The sequence below is a fragment of the Chinchilla lanigera genome, unplaced genomic scaffold, assembly GCF_000276665.1.
Source record: "Chinchilla lanigera isolate Chin_1 unplaced genomic scaffold, ChiLan1.0 scaffold00069, whole genome shotgun sequence".
NCBI classification, from domain to species: Eukaryota; Metazoa; Chordata; class Mammalia; order Rodentia; family Chinchillidae; genus Chinchilla; species Chinchilla lanigera.
The window spans coordinates 5,898,438-5,916,140 of record NW_004955470.1 but is presented as its reverse complement, the minus strand read 5'-3'; the positions used below and the strand labels follow the sequence as shown (position 1 = coordinate 5,916,140).

The following is a 17,703-nucleotide window of genomic DNA, read 5'->3' as shown; positions in this document are numbered from 1 at the left end:
GGCCAGCTGATGTGGCCTCTCCTCCCATTCTCCCGGCTCAGAACTCAGCCTCCTCTATGTCAGAACACACTGAAGTCATTCCCTCTCCCGTCCTTGCTTAAATTTATCTCTCATTCTCACGACTTGCCTAGTTAATCTGATGAGACCACTTCCACTGCTGTCCAGAAACACCTCTGTTCTCTTGGAAGCATGTTCCTAGCCGGATGCTGGTCAAAAAGAATCAGCAAGCACAGGGCCGAATGGTAGAGCACTTATCTTGCCTACTGTGTGCAAGGTTCTGGGCTTGATCCCAGCGCTATAAAAAAAATTATTTCCAGGGTGTGCACTTCTGTGTATTTAGCTATTTATTAGAAATGACAGCATGGGTGGCACTGAAGAAAGTACCCGGCAGCCAGGGGTAAATTTTAGGTAGCACGTGTTTCTTGGCCATGTAAAGTTACATTTGTAGACCCTTCTATCTGTTTTGCAGTTAATGTCCCAAACTTGCGGCACTCAGAGGCTTCTTCAAAAGATCTTGGAACTGTTTTCCTGTATGAGAAAGTTCAGTGATCCTGAGCTGTTGCACTAGCAGAGCAGGAGCTGCTTCTTCATGGCTAATCTCCATGGGCTGCACAGTGCCTGGCACATATAGGCAGTCAGTGGAAGAGGACTTAATGGGTTAATATTGCCACAGATGAGAAAGGCTGTGATATGACATTATTCTGAGCAGACTTGGCTCCTAGTTGTCAAGGACCATTGAGGGTAATGCTGCCTGGAGTTGATGTCACATTACCCCATCTCCCAGATTCCACCAGACCGTCAGTAGTGGCTAAACTTAATTCCATCAACTGGATTGGCCTGGGAGCTACCTGGGCGGGGTTAGTAAAGCACACTTCTGAGTGTGTCTGGGTACGTCATGGAGATAGGATTTCGAGTTCCACATAGGGTGGCTCGACCCTTCCTCTCTGGCGCTGTTTCCCTGCTCTGCCTTCCTAGCTGCTCTTAATTCAGCATCTTTGAGCTACCATGCTCTTCTGCTGTGTGGTTTCTGCCTTGGATCCAGCTAACCATGGCCTGAATCCCTCCAAACCATGAGTCAACTTAGCCCTCTCCTCCCTTCAGCTGTGGTTGTCGGGTATTGTGTTTCTGCAGTGAGAAAGCTGACTAATGCACCCTCTTTAGGCTCTGGAGCAGGAATGGCTGCTTTGAAATTGGATGAAGGTAAAATGGCGCATCTGGGGGCTGCCACAGAATCTAAAACCTTTTACCATTGAGATCATTCCTTTTAGACTGCTGTTAGGGGTTTATTTACTTGTATTTTGTGCAAGTATAGGCTGGGAACCTGTTAAAAGGGGTAAAGTCTGCCCAGCCTTTCACCATGCAAGGTGACCAGCCCACAACCACTGGTGAAGAGAGGAGAAACATTTTAGCAAAGACACAAGAATAGAGACCATATTATACCATGGGGAGGATCCACTAGCTCAGTCAGAAAAGAATGATCTCCTTGGAGCCATGAGCCCAGGGGTGGTGGGGGGAAATTATTCCAAGATTAACTTCTTACTCTTCACAGAGTATGGACCCAGAGACCAGTTGGTTTTCTGCCATTTTAACTCCAAACTATAGGTCAGCATTCATGACTCACCTGCAATAGGAAATCTTCATTGGAACAGGGAATGTTCCATCCCTTCCCTCCCATCTTCCACCAATGAGTAGACCCACGTAGGCAGGCTTTACAGTGTCACTTCTAGAATGGTGACTAAATTTATCACAATTTTCAGTAGGGAGAAGCAGCACTTTACTACACTCAGAATGTGTTTCAAAGATCTACATCCCCACTTAAAATTTTTCACATGAAATATTATCTTGGCACTTGGATTCATTTTACCACTGGAAAGTCAAGTAGATGAACGCGTAAAATGTAGAACAAGCAGCAGATTACTTGATTCTGTGATTTTACTCATCTTTACTTAAACTCAGAACATACTTGATGCAGAACCATGGGAAAATGATGAAACCTTCTTGATGGGCGGCTGTGGTCGCTTCTGGTGGCCCTGTTTCCAGCCCAGTCAATGGAACCCTCCTCTGCAGCTGCTACGGCAGAATTTCTTTCACATGGTGTGATACCTTCTGTGTCACCTTGATCTGAACAACCACCAAGAGGTTGTAAGTGGTGGTAGAGAGCCATGTTGACTGGGTAATCTTGTTTCTTATTGCAAAATCCAGTGTGTCTACCTGACAATTAGTTTATAATATTTAATATACTTGGCTTAATTTTCAAGCCATTGCATTTATTTGATTCATGTAGTCAGGCCACCTGGATTAGCTTATAATGAAAAATTCTGGAAGTACCAGATATAATATGCAAAATATTACAAAAGTGGAAGCACTAAAGCTGAATTCACAGAAATGCCTTCTTTGGGGGATCATATACCAGTCTGCCAATCCAATGAGTAGCTAATGGGATTTTTTTTAAAATATAGAACATAGAAGTCTTTCCTTTTTTTACATTTAAATTATCAGTTTATTATGTTTGCAGCCGAGAGGATTAGTGGGTCAGTATAAAGCCTCCAAATCACAGGTTCAAAATCATGAGGGTGTGTGTTCTAGGAACTGGACCGTTTCTGGGTTGAACCTCTGTAATATCCAGTTCTGGACTGGTCCTCACAATCACAGGAGGCAGAAGGAGCCACACAGCAGAGGACAGAGTTGTTAAAATTCTTTAATGAATCTTAAGTAACCTCACGGATGTCCGGAGCAAAGAGAGTGTTTTGGTTTTTGCTTTGTTTTGTTATGTTGTTTTTTGGTCCTTATGACATTTGGGGGGAAGCTGCAACTAAATAGATTCAGTGGAGAAAGTTTAAATTTGTAAATCTTAGGCCTTAGTGCTCAGTACTGTCGACTTACTCCAGAAAGCAGGTAGTTCTCCTGCGGCAGTTAATTCTGATATAGCCTATGTAACTGACTGCCCAACATAAAACTCTGCAAATTGGAAAAGACATCAGAGAACTTGTGTTAGTCACAGAAGACAATTATACGAGCGCCTTTTTTTCTGTCTTTTTGAGACAGTGTCTCACTGTGCAGTTCAGGCTGGCCTTGAGTTCACTTTGTAGCCCAGGCTGGTCTCGAACTTCCAACAATCCTCCTGCCTCAGCCTCCTGAGTACTGGGATTACAGGCATGTGCTACCATGCCTGGCTAGCATTTTAAAACTAGAGAATAGCCTCGTAAGGATGCACACTAAGGCCAAGATTATGGTTCAGCACATAAACTTAGGGGTACACTGTGGCCTATCCAAGACCAGTAAAACCAGAATGCCTGAGGATAAGGCCCATGAACAAAGATTTTGTAAAACTCCCCAAGCAGTGCTGAAGCCATTACTGAGAACCTGTAAGGCTTTGCAGTTGATCCTGGGTGTTCACCTGTGTTATCTAATTTGAGTCCTGACAGTCATCCCCTTTTAACAGTGGACAAACTAAACCTTAGGAGAAAACTATCCAAGCTGTACAGCTATTCTGACCTGCAGCTCTTCGAGCTCGGCCCAGTTCTTACTGTGCTATACAAGGTTGTTAAACTTGACTGTGAATCAGACTCACCAAGGGAACTTTGGAATATCTGGACACTCAGATTGCACCCCAAACCTGTTATCTCAGGAAGCACAGGTGGGGTGGGAGCCAGGCATCAATATTTTTTGAAGATCTTCAGTTGGTTCCAGTGTGCGGCAAAATTCACAAATGACTGGGCTGTGTCATAGTCAAGCAACCCACGAAAGTTGGCGTGGCTTCAAGTACATATATTTTCTAATTAAAAGATTAACTTGGTTCTCCTTGCTGATTCTAACAGTTTGTCTGTTCCAATAAATCTCGTACTTAGGGACCCTGGTTAGAATTCATTCATCAATAACAACAGCCCCAAAATGCAGAACCCGATATTTAAAACCAAAGAACGAATCCTAACCTAATGTATGTGTGACCTTTCTAGAGTCAGTGAATTCTTACCATCAACAGTTATCAGTTAAATAAGCAAAGTATTAGTCCTCAAACAGAATAGACAACCTGTTTATTAATTTACTACCAATGAATACTCATCATCATCACCGACTTGGGCCAAATCCTTATGTATGCATCTCACTTCCCCATTGGTTCAGTATGAATTCCTCTTCAAAGAGTAATCCTCAAAATGAATGCAGTTATGTATCAAAAACACATGCTAATAATTATTTAAAACTATAACAAAAAAAGAAGTGCCCATCATGGAATATGTACAGCCAAGAAAACTTTGTGTCCCCAGTCCGTATCCTCTGACCTCTCTATGTCCTCCCAGGAAAAGATGCTGTTCTTTTTTACACACTGTATTTACTGTCATTCAGCCCAGGGAATTCAATCCTTTAATACCAAGAACATCAAGTTCAGAAACTAATTTTCTAGAAGTCCTTGTAACAAACAAAGACAAGAATTTTAAAACCATCTTTGGGGACAAGCCATTCCCAGTAAAAGCGCTACTTCTAAGCTGTGTTGTCTTTTGATAGAAATGATAGAGTACATATAGCCCTCATTCCCTGTAATTCTTTCAAGAGGAAGCAATTTTCAAGTCTAATGTGTTCCAAGAATACGACTTCATCACTGTGGCCTGCACTGCCCAAAATGGAAAAGATGGAGCATTTTTATGTTTTCACAATCACATGATCTTTGTCTGGCATTTGCATTTTTCTGGGTGGAAGAGCCATGAGATTTCGAGGGAAGAGGACCTGGTGTTCCTGTTATTGCATTGAAGAGGTCCCTCCAGGCTGCTCAGCTTCCCCTGGCTAGAATTATAATTCCAAGTAAAAAGAACAAACAGCACACATTTCAAAATACATCATTCTTTCAGAAATTTCAAGTAACTTCCGTGATTTACTGTGAGTCTTAACCTCATCCAAGAGGAACGGGCAAGAGATCGGTTAGAGTAACTGGTGCTCAGATGTCCCTTGCCGGGTGGTCAGAGTTTTATGAGACATGTTACAAGGCTGCCCAGGGCTCCATTTTCCTAGGACATGACCCCTGAACCCATTGTCCTGAAAATACATGTTCACTTCTGCTTCCCAGCTCTTGCATGAAGCCCACGCTGACACTGCAGCATGCCATGAAAAGCTGCATCAGAATTTGCAGTGATATTATTCACTGATACATGTAACTCAGACAAAATAAGCCTGTAGGATCCTGACACCTACCAGGAATTGTCAGAGGAGATGTGCAATTGCACTGACTTTTTGACCAGAGCCTTCTCTGTCTCCTGTCTAAGCACCACTACTCTCCAAGTTACGAAGGCCATTACTTGCCAGGCTTGTCCAGTGTGTTCCGTTAAGCAGAAGTGCAAGGAGATTGCTGTCAGAAAAGACACAAAGGGGCCAAGGGCTCAGAGTGAGCAGGAAACTGATAAACCCTCCTGAAGACTCAGACACCCCCAGCTTCTGACAAGGGGTCGAGGTTGGGTTGTACAGTAGAGGGGTGGCTTGTCAGGTACACCTGTTGAATGCTCGGTTTGTACATTATTGTGCTAAAATTGTAGGCTGGCTTAAAAATACTATTTCACCTCTTTATTTTTTTTTTTATTTTAAAGAGTAAAACAAGGATAACATAATAATAGGGGGGACTTAGCATATTACAGACAAAATGGTAGGAAATTATCAATGGTTATCGTTTTACATCTTATTATCTACAAAATAGTTTCTCAGGAAAACAAATAGACAAATAATAGTGCATTAGAGACAAAAGAGGTAGGAGATTATCAAGAGTTGTTGTGCTATACTTTGGTATCTTCAAAGTGGCTTCTAAAGAAAATAAATAGAGCTATACATGAGTGACCTATTGAAAAATCATTAACGATTCTCAATGGTTGTTGTAGGAAACACATAATAATAAACATACATTATGAAATAGGATAGGAACATTACAAACAACACAGTTATGGATAGATTAGTAGGAAAATATCAATGGCTGCTGTAATACGTGGTGGTATCTTCAAAGTGGTTTCTCAGGAAGACAGAGATATGCAAGAAGGATCTAATAAGTAGTTACAGCCTAAGGGTTGTCAAAAATAGCATATTACCTCCTCACCAGTGACTCCTTTCACTGAGGTATGATGGCTGGAAGGAAGGCCAGGATTGAAAAGAAGGACCGAGAGACTTGCACCTGTGTCTAGCAACAGGCTGTTTTCTTGTTCACCTCTTTATTTTTACTTTTAAAATGTGACCATTGGGAAATATGACACTACCAATTCAGCCTCAGTAGTGGCTACAGATGGTTTGACTTGAGTAACTGGGAGAAATCTTGAAGAAAAGACATGCTAAATATTAATATTGTCAAAAAGTTAATATTGTCCATTAGCATATAAGTTCCTTATCCATGCTTACCAAATGATTCCACGATTTAATGGCTTAAAACAACACCTGTGAGATCATCGTTTCAGTGGGTCAGGAATCGGGTGTGGCTTCACGGGGTCCTCTGGCTCAGTGTCTGTCACAGATGCTCACAAGGCATCAGTCAGGACCATGGTCTCCTCAAGCGTCACTGCAAGAAGATCCACTTCGAAGCTCACTCTTGGGGTTGGCAGCAGGGTTCAGATTTTTCTGGGCTACTAGGCGAGAGCCTGAGTCCCTTTTGGCACTGCCTGAAGGATGCCCCTTGCTTCCTTGCCATGGGTACTGCTCCACTGGGCATGGCAGCTTGCAACCACAGAGCAAGCCAAGGAGATGAGCGAAGGAGCATGCATGCAGCATCCCACCAGAAGTCCTCACGCAAGGCAGTGAGTACCAGGAGGCAGGGAACCTGGGGAGCCTTCTTAGGAGCTGTTTAGCACAGTGAGTCACGAGAGTCCAGTCTGCCCTATGCATGCCCACTGCGTGCTTGCTCTGCTGGGTCTAACATGCTGCATGCATGCCGGCTTGTTAATGCGTGAAGAAACTCTGAGATGTTCCAAGAGAAACTACAAACAGGGAGACTGTGGAGGACAAGAGTAGGAAGTCAGCAGACAAAGACAAGGACAGAGAGGAGACATTTCACTGAATACCATTTTCCATTTATGAAGTCTAGAGCTGTGCGTGCGTGCGTCTTTTTGCTTGGTGCTGGGGATAGAGCCCAAGGCTTTGTGCAAGGTTAAGCGCCACACCCCTGAGCTCCACCCACAAGCCCGAATGTGCATCACCTTCTTTTTAACAAGGAATACCACAGGAAAGAGGGAAATAAGTTACCTCTGTTCCCCCAAACACCCCATACTTGGCTGTTACCCTTATTTTGTGGGACAGTGGCTTTTCATAGAGTGGGCTGTGTCTCTGTGGTTCCTCCAGGACCTTAAAGACAGCTCAGACATGCCCTTGTCTAGGGAGCTTTTCCTGACCGGCTCCCCCAGTCTCCAAGAGCATCTCTATGCTCTAATGTTTACTCTTCCAAGCTAACATCGTTGAATTACTGCCTCTGTACCCTACCAACTGGATGCTCCTTGAGGGCAAGTGCATAGCCTTTTTGGGAACTTGTTTTCCAATGACTTGGGCTCCACTGGTTGAATGAATGAACAGTAGTTTCTAGCAGGTGCAGACGTGAGAGGAGATCTCAGTTCTCCTTGGAATCCTACCTTGTGGGGAAGTAAATGCTGTGGTGAGGTCCTGTTAGGAATGTACTCAGTGTCATGAGGGAAGTGTCTCAGTGTCAGGGCCTCAGGTGCCTGCCAGACCACCAGCCGACATACACCCCCAAGAACCCTGGGGGCCACTTCACATTCAGACATCAACCCCAGCGGGAGCCAGTGCCACCCTCCCAGGTTCCCAGTTCCCTGGAATGATGGGAGCTTAGTTCTCCTGAACAACTGCAGAGTGGAAGGTGTCAGCTCTTAAAGAAAATCACCCTGGACAGATGGTAGCACTGACCCTAGCGGAGCAGTGGGCTGCAGGAAGAGTGGAATGAGTTGTCTAGCATCCCCTCCCACGTCCGGAGTACTCCTAGAAATGAGGGCTTGCGAATACCTACAGGGGTGTGCTTGCATAACAAATAGGCTATCAAGCCAGACTAATTGCTAGGATAGGTATTTGCATATATGAATATGTTTAATGGGGATTCATAAAGTTTTTCTCTGGTAGGTGGAGAAAGTAACAGCTCCTGCCATAGATGCAAATGTAAGCGTCAAAGAGCCCAATTAAAACTCAGAATTTTTAAAAACCATTAAAATGAACCAAAATGAAATGAACTTTAAAGGACTAAAGGATGCAGATCTTCTAAGAGCCCCAAATGACAAATAATTCTGGGGAAATCCTATTAATTAAAAACCACCACTCTGTGAAATGGCTGTCGTTACACTGAAGGTGGTTAATGTCCCGTCCACAGTACCTGCGTGGAGTACATATTAGCTTCAGAAGCTGCAGCCATCTGGTAAGGGGAGGCTGTTCTTTCTGCTTCCAGAAACATTTAGGGCCCCCAAAAGGTGGACACCAGCTACAACATAAGCTTGCCTCTTGCTTGGCTGAAAACAAATAATGAACACAGGGAAGTTACGATAATCATATGTTTAAGTTGCAAGCACTGTGTTGGATTCCTGCCTCTCCTGAGAGCAGCTGAGTCTACCTTGTCTTACCAAGACAGTTGGTTGTGCTAAGGTTGTGTATGCCACAGCATCACAATTTTGAGGCATTGAAAAGTAGATAAAATGACAGTGCTGATTGGACCGTCACAAGGGAAGGGAACCAGCCCTGGGGGACGGTGTGCATTCCACGGATACGTGCTCATGAGCACAGGAGCGCATGACAGTCGGGGGCTTGGACTCTCTTTCTGCTGGTGGCAGTGAGGCATGGTCTTGTTTGTCTTTTACTTTCAGGAAGGGAAAGGTCACTGGAGGGAATAAGAAAGTTGCATGCATGTGCTTGGTCTGGGAACTTCCCAGTGGCGGTTCTCTCTCATCCTCGCCTCTGCTGAGCTCGAGCAGGGTCTTCCTTCTAGGCGCGAGACCAAGAGCCATTCTGCCGGTGGTTCAGTCTAGATTCTCTGTCCCTGGTGTTAGGGATGTGAGATGACATGGTAGAGACAATAGTTTTAAGAAGTTCTTGGGCTGGGGATTTAGCTCTGCGGCACAGCACCTGCCTGGCAAGCGCAAGGTCGTGAGTTCGATTCCTGGTACTGGAAAAAAAACAAACAAACAAAAAAGAAGTTCTTAAAGTGGGTAGAATCTAAATTACATGTTTAAAACCCTCCTTGTGTTCTTTAACTGTCACAGTTCAGTTACCTGGGTCGGACTCCGCTGTGAAGTCAGCGCAAGTTCCTCTCTAGGACGTTCCTGGCAGCACTTTGACGGCTCTTCTCTTGTCAAGGCCGTAGAGTCCAGGTTTCTTTGTGCCTCCAGCTGCTCCTCTGCTCTCTAACCTCAGTTTTAAAAGTTCAGTTTTATTGCAGTGTCCCCGCTGTCGTGAGACAGCAGGCCTCGAGGGGGACTCCTGGCCACATGGCCCCGCGCTGGCTCCCAGGCAGACCTTCCCGTGCACATTTGCTGCTGACAGCACATTTGCTGTAGACAGACCAATCAGCCACAGTAGCAGTTATATTCCCACCCCCGGTCACGAGCGAAAGTCACTTCAAAGGGGCCTCAAAGGAGAGCACTCGCTTAGTCTCAGGGCTTCATTATAAAGACATCTTTGTCAGCTTGCTCACCCATCTGAGCGTCTGTAATGCACTAAGACCTGGTCCCTCACAGATCCAAAGGGAATACACTTGTCCCTTGATATCCGTGGGGATGGATTGGTTCAAGGATCTCCCTCTGATACCAATACCTGTGGGTGCTCAAGTGCCTCACATAAAATGGCATAATATTCACATGTAACCTGATCAGTTCCTCCCATATACTTTATTTTCGTTTGTTTGTTTGTTTGTTTGTTTCCGGTACTGGGGATCAAATTCACAACCTTGCGCTTGCCAGGCAGGTGCTGTGCCGCTGAGCTAAATCCCCAGCACCCCCTCCTATATACTTTAAATTATGTCTGAATTTATTATAATACCCAATATGTGTAAATGCTATATAAAGAGGTGTTAAACTCTATTGTGTAGGAAATATGGACATAAAGTCTATATGTTCCATACAGATGCAATTTTTTGAGTATTTTTGATCCACAGTTGGTTGAGTTGGTGGACGTGAATACGAAAGGGGGACGCCCAGTCATGCATCAATAACCATGGACACCAACTGAAGGTCCCTTTGCCAGGCTCTGTAGTAGGCACATTCCAGGAAGTGTGTAATGAGCTCTCTAGGAAGCCCTTTAAGACAGTACCAGATTGTTCAGCTGCCTGAGTGGCAGCAAGCTAGGATTCATCCTGGGCTATGTGACCCCAGGACCTTTCTGCATGCTCTGACTCCTGCAGGCTGCTCCCCCAGCAGTGCACACCTCCTACCTTGAAGGGGTTGCTGTGGGCTGAATGAGGTCAGGTCTAATAGTTGCTTAGCACATCTGCAGCAAACATCATTCAGCAATGAGATCTCCTCCCTGGGTTCGAGGACTCAGGCTGTGAAGGGGAGGGGACAGGAGGCAGCTTGGCTCTGATGGGGGACATCATTAGAGGAGGAACCCCTGGAGCTGCTGGGGGGGTCCGGGTGTGGAAGGTGCCCATGCGGCCAACCCCACACTCGATCCCTAGCCCAGGGTCCGTCTTTGCCTTCCTTTTTCAGAAACAGGTGGAGAGCCACACCCCATGCCCGGGAGCCTAACCAACAGTCCGTTCTCATTGTCCTTTTACTCTCGGCTTAATACTTTTGTGTGTTTATTGTTTAATATACTTGTGCCATCCCAAGTTCTTTAGGAAATGGGCAAATGGCGAACACACTCCCTAGAGATCGGGAGCTGGCCAGAGCCGGGCACCTCTACGATGACGGTGTTTGTGTTCTGAGGGAGGCGACCACAACCTGCTGTCCACTCACCATGCACCAAATGTGGACAGGCCTCAGGGTCTTGTGGGTGCCGTAGTTACTCTCTTTTCCTCTCCAGCCACATTTTACTGTTCAGCTGTGACCTCGGAACACTCCTTGTCTTCCTCAGGCGCTTGAAGAGGCCGCTCTGATATGATCGGCATTAAAAGTGAGGGCTTTGTGAAAAGTGAGGGCAAAGGGAAAAGCGCTGTCCTTCCCAAGGGAGTCAGGGGCTGTGCTGGCAACCGCCAGAACATAGCAGAAGGGCTCCTGTTCTCGGACGGTGCTGGGAATTGAGCCTCGGTTACCACAGCAAGGGCTTGCGCATGCGTTAGGAGGTAGGGGGAAGTGTGGACATGACTGGTCTTTCAAAGTCTGTGCTCTCACGTTTTGACAGTAGCACCAGCCAGGATGGCTGTGGGACTGTGTGCGAAGTACGGTCACAAAATACACTGAATGTTTACATCTTGAAAAACTCATCTCAGTAAAAGACACCCTGCCATGAGTCCCCTTCAGAACCTTCCCCCTCGCTGTGAACATACTTATCTCACAGTTCTTGCTGCTTCCTGAGCAGACCTGGAAGACAAGACTCTTCCATGAATGTCTTCAGTTGTGGCGTCGTGGCTGCCTGGAAGTTCTGAATTAATTCAACACGTTTCCATTGCGTGGTCCTTTCGACTTCGGGGAAGTGCCTTAAATCGCATGGTGCCACATCTAGTGAATAAGTGATGGGACACAGCACCATGTTTTTCTGAGCCCGCCTTTCACTGACTGAAACTTGGCAGCAGCGTTCCCTGGGTGATTATCACATCTCGTGAAGACACTCACGGAAGACAACTTCCAGAGCTGCTTCAGAGGGTGGCAAGCATGGTAGAATAAGATATTGAAAGTGAGGAGGAATATTTTGAGGGGGGTTAATGACGATGTGTCTTTTACTATAATATTTGTATTTATTTAAGCACACACCATTTTTTTTGATCAGCCCTTGTATAAGCTGTTTAACGAGTTGTTTCTATTGCTACTTTCTCATGTTCTGAAATGGTCTGGGGTTTCATTTGAGTTTCTCTGGAAGTCTCTCCTGAATGCAAAGTGCTTGTACATGTTTCTGTGGCTTAGAGGTGGTTTGAGTGTGTCCCCCCAAAAGTTCATGTCCTGGAAGCTTGGTACCCACTCTGGCCAAGGCAAGAGGTGGTGAGCACTCGTATAAGATGACTCGGTCACTGGGAACATCAACTTCAGAAAGGACTCTGGTCTAAGGGAGTAGTTCATTCTCACAAGAGCAAATTGCTATGGAAGAGTGAGCCTGAATCCCTTCCTAGCGTCCAGTCACCATATAATCTCTCCCTCTCGGGTCATTTCCACTGTGATGCTATCTGCTATGTTGTGATATAACCAAAAGGTCCTTCAGCAGAGCCCAGAGATATGGGGCTGCCTAATCTTGGACTTCCAGCCCACAAAACCGTGAACTAGATTAGTCTCTTTACTTTATAAAGTATCCATCCTCCAGTATTTTATTACAGCAATAGAAAACAGATGAATATACATGTGATTTTTAGACTTTCTCCAAAAACAAAATAAATTCATTTTTAATATGCTAGATAAATTCAGTGGTAGATTGGTTATTAGTCACAAAGCAAAATGGACTCCTAGCTCCTTTTCTTCTGCAAATAATGACAAAGGTAGCTGAGTTTCATCATAAACAACAAGGGCCAAGACCCAAGAGGTGACTTGGCTGGGATCTGGAGGTGTGAGGGGCAGTGGGAAATTCAGATGTGTCTTTATGTACTGACACGTGTCTTAGTCCGTGCTGTTTCTATAACAAAACACCTGAGCCCAGATGATCTGTAAAGAATGGAAGCACGTTTGGCTCACATTGCTGGAGTAGAGGAGTCCAAGAACAAGGGACGAGGAGTTTAAGAACAAGGTGAGGGCCCTCAGGCTGCACCATAACATGGCAGAGGGCACTAATGCCATCCTAGGGTCCCACCCACATTGATTCGTCTAGTAACAATCATTTCGTGAAATAGACCACCAACATATGACTCTGGGAATTAATTTCTGAATCACAAACTTTGGAGGGTTGCGTTCCAGCCATACCAACACACATTATTCTGTGTGCTGTCACTGTGGGACTCCCTGGGGACTCAGTGGAAAGCACAGTCCTCTTCCGCAGGTTACTTCCAAGAGTCCTCTAATAAATCACCAAGATGTCCATTCTCTTGGGAGCCAGTGCATGAGTCTCAGGTTAAGGAAATAAAAGACCTGCCAGTCGTTTAAAGTACAGGGCGTGACGCCTTGCAGTCTCTGCTGATGTTTCCTGCGTTGCTCAGTGTCTCATGAATAAAGAAATGCTGCCTGCCACCCCGTGAGGAGATGGATCTGGTGTCCTAGTGGAAGTGACTTCAGTGGCACCCCAGAAATGACTTGGATTTGTCTCAGTTGTGATCCTGGAACAAAAAAATTTTTTTTTCTACATTGTGGAGAGGAACAAATGTACTTCATAGACTCGTGGAATGTAAAGCAGGGCTAGACCGTCAAGATTGCCAAGTATAAACTTCACTGTGTGAATAGGGAATGGCGCCAGAGGGTGCTTTAAGTAACCAGCTGCATATACACAGACAGCTGGGACAGAGGCGGGGGGCACCCTGCTCTGACAGCTCTCACCTTTAGTACACTCCAAAGGCCACCAAAGCGACTTACAAATTTTCACAGCCATCTCCTGATGATAGGTCTCTAATAGGCCTTTAAAAGATCCCAAGCACATTTTGGGGACAGTCTTCTGAAGCTGACTTGAAGGAGAAGAGTGAGGTGTTTCAGTAGAGGGTGGAACAGCCCCCAGACAGGTGCCTGGAGCCCCAGGTTTTGTACAGAGTAACGTTCCCCCGACTCGCTGGCAGAACCACTCTGCTGCTACCGAGTGCTTTTCTAGGGTGCACTTCTGAACAAGAGGTCTTTTGAAATGAATAAATCTGCAAACTGTTATTCCATAAAGAAAGAACCCAGCAATTGCTGGTGAGAGTATGATGTTTTTATCATCAGGAATGATCATCTGAAGTTGTATCTCTTGTCCTCACTCCAGCCTCTTACAAATTCAAAGCCTCTGTCAGGATGAACCTGAGGTCCCTGGGTGTATACGTGGCTTTCCCAGGTGCAAGGAGCTCCCTCTCAGGTGGTGGTCTTCAGCAGATGCCTCCTGCAGCCCCTGGACTGGTGTCACTCACACTCAAGTTCATTGCTTTGTGGCTTTCACAGAGTTCCACCCATTCTGTCATGTTCTTTACTGTGAAGGTCCCTGGGCAGGCCTAGGGACACAGCTCAACCCTTGGATGAGGAAAACACTGAGCAAGTCACTGTAGAATGACCACTACCCCAGGAAGTGACCCTCTTTGGCCCTGATGTCTAAAACAGTGAATCCTTAAGCCTCCCACATCTTACCCTGTGACTGTCGTGAGAATTAATTTTCATCATGCAACTGTCTGCTATTTCCTAAGTGCATCAGAGGAAAAGCACTTAAAAGGGAGAGGAGGAAAAAAAAAATTAGGAAATCAAATAGACTTATTACTGAAATGTTGCTCTTATCAAGGTGATATTTTGGCATTGAATTATTTTGAATCTGCTAAGTATCTGTACCTCTTTGTTCCCTGTTTCAGAATGCTAGAAGATGACCTTAAGCTAAGCAGCGATGAAGACGAGAGTGAACAGGTAAGGTTTTTCTTATGTATTGCCATCCTTTGGGTGTGACGTGGGTACCACTGACCCTGTGGACTGGGCTGGGTGTGACCCGAGTCATGGAAACTCTGAATTGTGCTGCTTTGTGCTCCTGGGCATCGCTTTGCTAATTACAAGCTTTTGTGCCAGCCTGTTAAAGTAGCTTGGCCTTCCTTGCCTGTAAAACTTTAGTTCTGTGATTATGACAGGGAAGCTGGCTAGGATCGGGCTTTTGAGAAACAGAGCTCCCTCCCTTTTCTTCTGGCAAAGCTCCCTGGGCTTCTAGAACTCAAACATGTGACCTTCACCTCATCCGTATGCGGCAGGCAAGCTGTAACATTAAATATTGAGAAGTCTTATACAGATATTATTAACACGGAGAAAGCACAAACGCAGAGGTGAGCTAAAATGATGAATAAAAAATAATCATACACAGTCTAGGCTGTTTGTCTTAAATGATAGATGTGCTTGAAATATTCTCCCTTGCTGTTGATTTATCAGCTCGAGGCGTCAGTCAGGGGGGTTATAACTACTCTTCTGATCAGTCAGTGAAGGCGAAAAAATATCCACTTAACATTCATCACTTTAACTTCTGCATTTCAAGAAACGTATGTGTTTTAAAGCAAGTTTGAAAACACTGAAGACAGACTTTCCTACCCTTCAGTTTCCCTTTTCCCATCGCCTGCACTGTACTTTGTCAAGTATGGATAAACTACGTGGGTGGAAAGAGGATTCAGAGAGCTTTATTAGGAGTCACTTTTACATGCAATACAACATACGTACATACGCCACTCAGTTGAGTTTGGAATATGAGACCTAATACACAGGCATTGTGAGGTGCTGCTGCCTGGACATGTAAATACAAATCACGTACGGCGAGAGCAAGCAGAGGTGAAATGAAAGTCAGAGGAGCACTTGCAGGGAAAGTGTCCGCGGAGAATGTGGCAGTGGGGTCTCAGGAGGCCGAGATTCCTCACCTTGCCAGAGAGGTTGAGGCAGCGAGGGTGTGCAGGGGCTCAAAGAATCTGGAAACCAGGTTGGCAAGCGGAGAACACCCCAGAGAGGAAGGGTTTCTGGGGCAAGAAGGGCTGTCCTGAGATTTTTAGGGATTGTTTAACTTGCTCCTGCGTGATCACACGAGGCAATTGGGTACCCACAACTCGGCAGTCTTAGCAGAAAGGTGGAAGAGCTTCACTCCTGATTTTAGTTCCTTGTCTAAGAGATTAAAAACAAATGACTTCATCCCTTTGTGTTTTATCTAATTGAGAGGTTCAGATGGGTACGGTATGGATGAAGTCATGTCAAATGTGTGAAGTGTGGATACTGTATAGTAAAAAATAAATCACAGGCTCTTTTATTTAGCAAACATTTCTTAATTTGGAAATACTTCTTGAGCTATTTCCAATGAAAACTCTGCTTAAACAAACTCATTATGAATAATGTACTATACACACACTCTAAAACAATAAGCCCTTTCACTTGATTCACTGGCTTTATTAACTACTCCTATCCAATCTGTACCCATTGGTAATATTGTATTGAGACTATCCAGGCCAGGTCCTTTACTCTTGCATTTAATCCCTGTGCAATAAAAGGAACTGACAGAATGAGTGATTTGTATACAGTAATCTCTGTTGTGTAATTAAGACTCCAGGCAGTGGTTTTGTATATTGTAGTTTCAGTTACTGTTTCAAAACTAATTATATTAAGTTGTTCTACTTTGACCTATAATCACATCCTGGTCTAATCACAAAATCATAATTTCCTTACTTTAAAAAAAGCCTAATGATATGGTATTTTTTCTGTCTCAGATGAAAATAAGATTTTCCCCCAAAAGAATGTAGCGTATACATGCACGCAACACACGTACACACACTTCATTTTTCTTTTTTTGACATTGTAAGATGAGTGAGCATTTATCATAAATGATTTTCCCTGGTGTAATCAGAATTTGTCCCTTACTCCAAAATCTTTCAAAAACTAAACACATACTTCCCTGACTTCCCAGCTCAATAAGCATAGCCCACTAAGATCCTTAACCTTTCCTCACGTTACACCTGGTTGGCCTTGTGAATATTCACTTCACTGGGAGGTATCTCTTTAATAAAGAGATGTCCTCAATCGCTTCAGGTTTCTGCACCTGTCTTCCCTCCCACCACAGCCTTGAACTCCTGTGCATTTGCTCCTCTCCTCCTCCCTGAGCTCTGAGCAATAAAGACAGCAGTCAAGTTGAAGGATGAAGACCACAGGAGCCTTCCTCCAGGGTTCAAATCCTGGCTCTGCTACTTAGTCACTTTGCAACCTTGGTCTGGCCTGCAACTGCTCTATGCCTCAGGGCTCCATTTGGAAACTAGAGTCAATGTTAGATCCCCAGGCCTGCCCCTTCCTCAGAATCTAAGGTCACTTCACATCTTCAGGTCACCAGATACAGTAGGCAAGATTTGCTTGCCTTTTATTGTTTATAAAAATGGTAAAAATCAGTTGGACGCAGTGGTATTTGCTTACAATGCCAGCTACTCAAGAAGCTGAGGCAAGAAGATCACATGAGACCAGGATTTCCAGACTAGCCTCAGCAACATAGCAAGATTTCATCCAAAAATTAATTGATTAATTAATTTGTGAACAATAATATATACATAGAGAAAAGTATATGTACCATAAGTATACAATTTACTAAATATTCATAAAATAAACAGCCATGTAACCAACACTCAGATCAAGAGACAGACATAAACAGCCCCCACCCAGTCACCAGCCTCCAAAGAAATAGTCACTCTCCTATGTTCTAATACCACAGAGTAACTTTGCTCCTGGGTGAACTTTATATCAGTGGGATCATAAAGCATTTACTCTTTGTGTCTGGCTCCTTTTATGCAAACATGGTTTGTGGGATTCACCCATGTGTGTGTAGTTGAAGTTGTTCGTTTTCATTGCTGTATTGTATTCTATTGTTCACATATACCATAATTTACCTATTCCACTGCTGGTGGCCAGGGGGATTTTTTTTGGGCTGTTGGAACAGTGCTGTTATCAGCATCCTTCTGTAGCTCTTTCATTGGCATATGGAAACATTTCTGTTGAATAAATGTTAATTATTTTATTAAAG

The 17,703-nt window shown here is 44.6% G+C and overlaps 1 protein-coding gene across 1 annotated transcript in view; it reads left to right on the top strand.

Moving 5' to 3' along the window:
• Nucleotides 1-17,703, top strand: part of Aff3 (AF4/FMR2 family, member 3) — a 383,610-nt gene that overhangs the window by 267,621 nt on the left and 98,286 nt on the right. Inside the window, exon 10 of the mRNA XM_005400832.1 lies at nt 14,540-14,591. Within this exon, the coding sequence (XP_005400889.1) occupies nt 14,540-14,591 (52 nt within the window). The remainder of the gene's footprint in view (nt 1-14,539; nt 14,592-17,703) is intronic.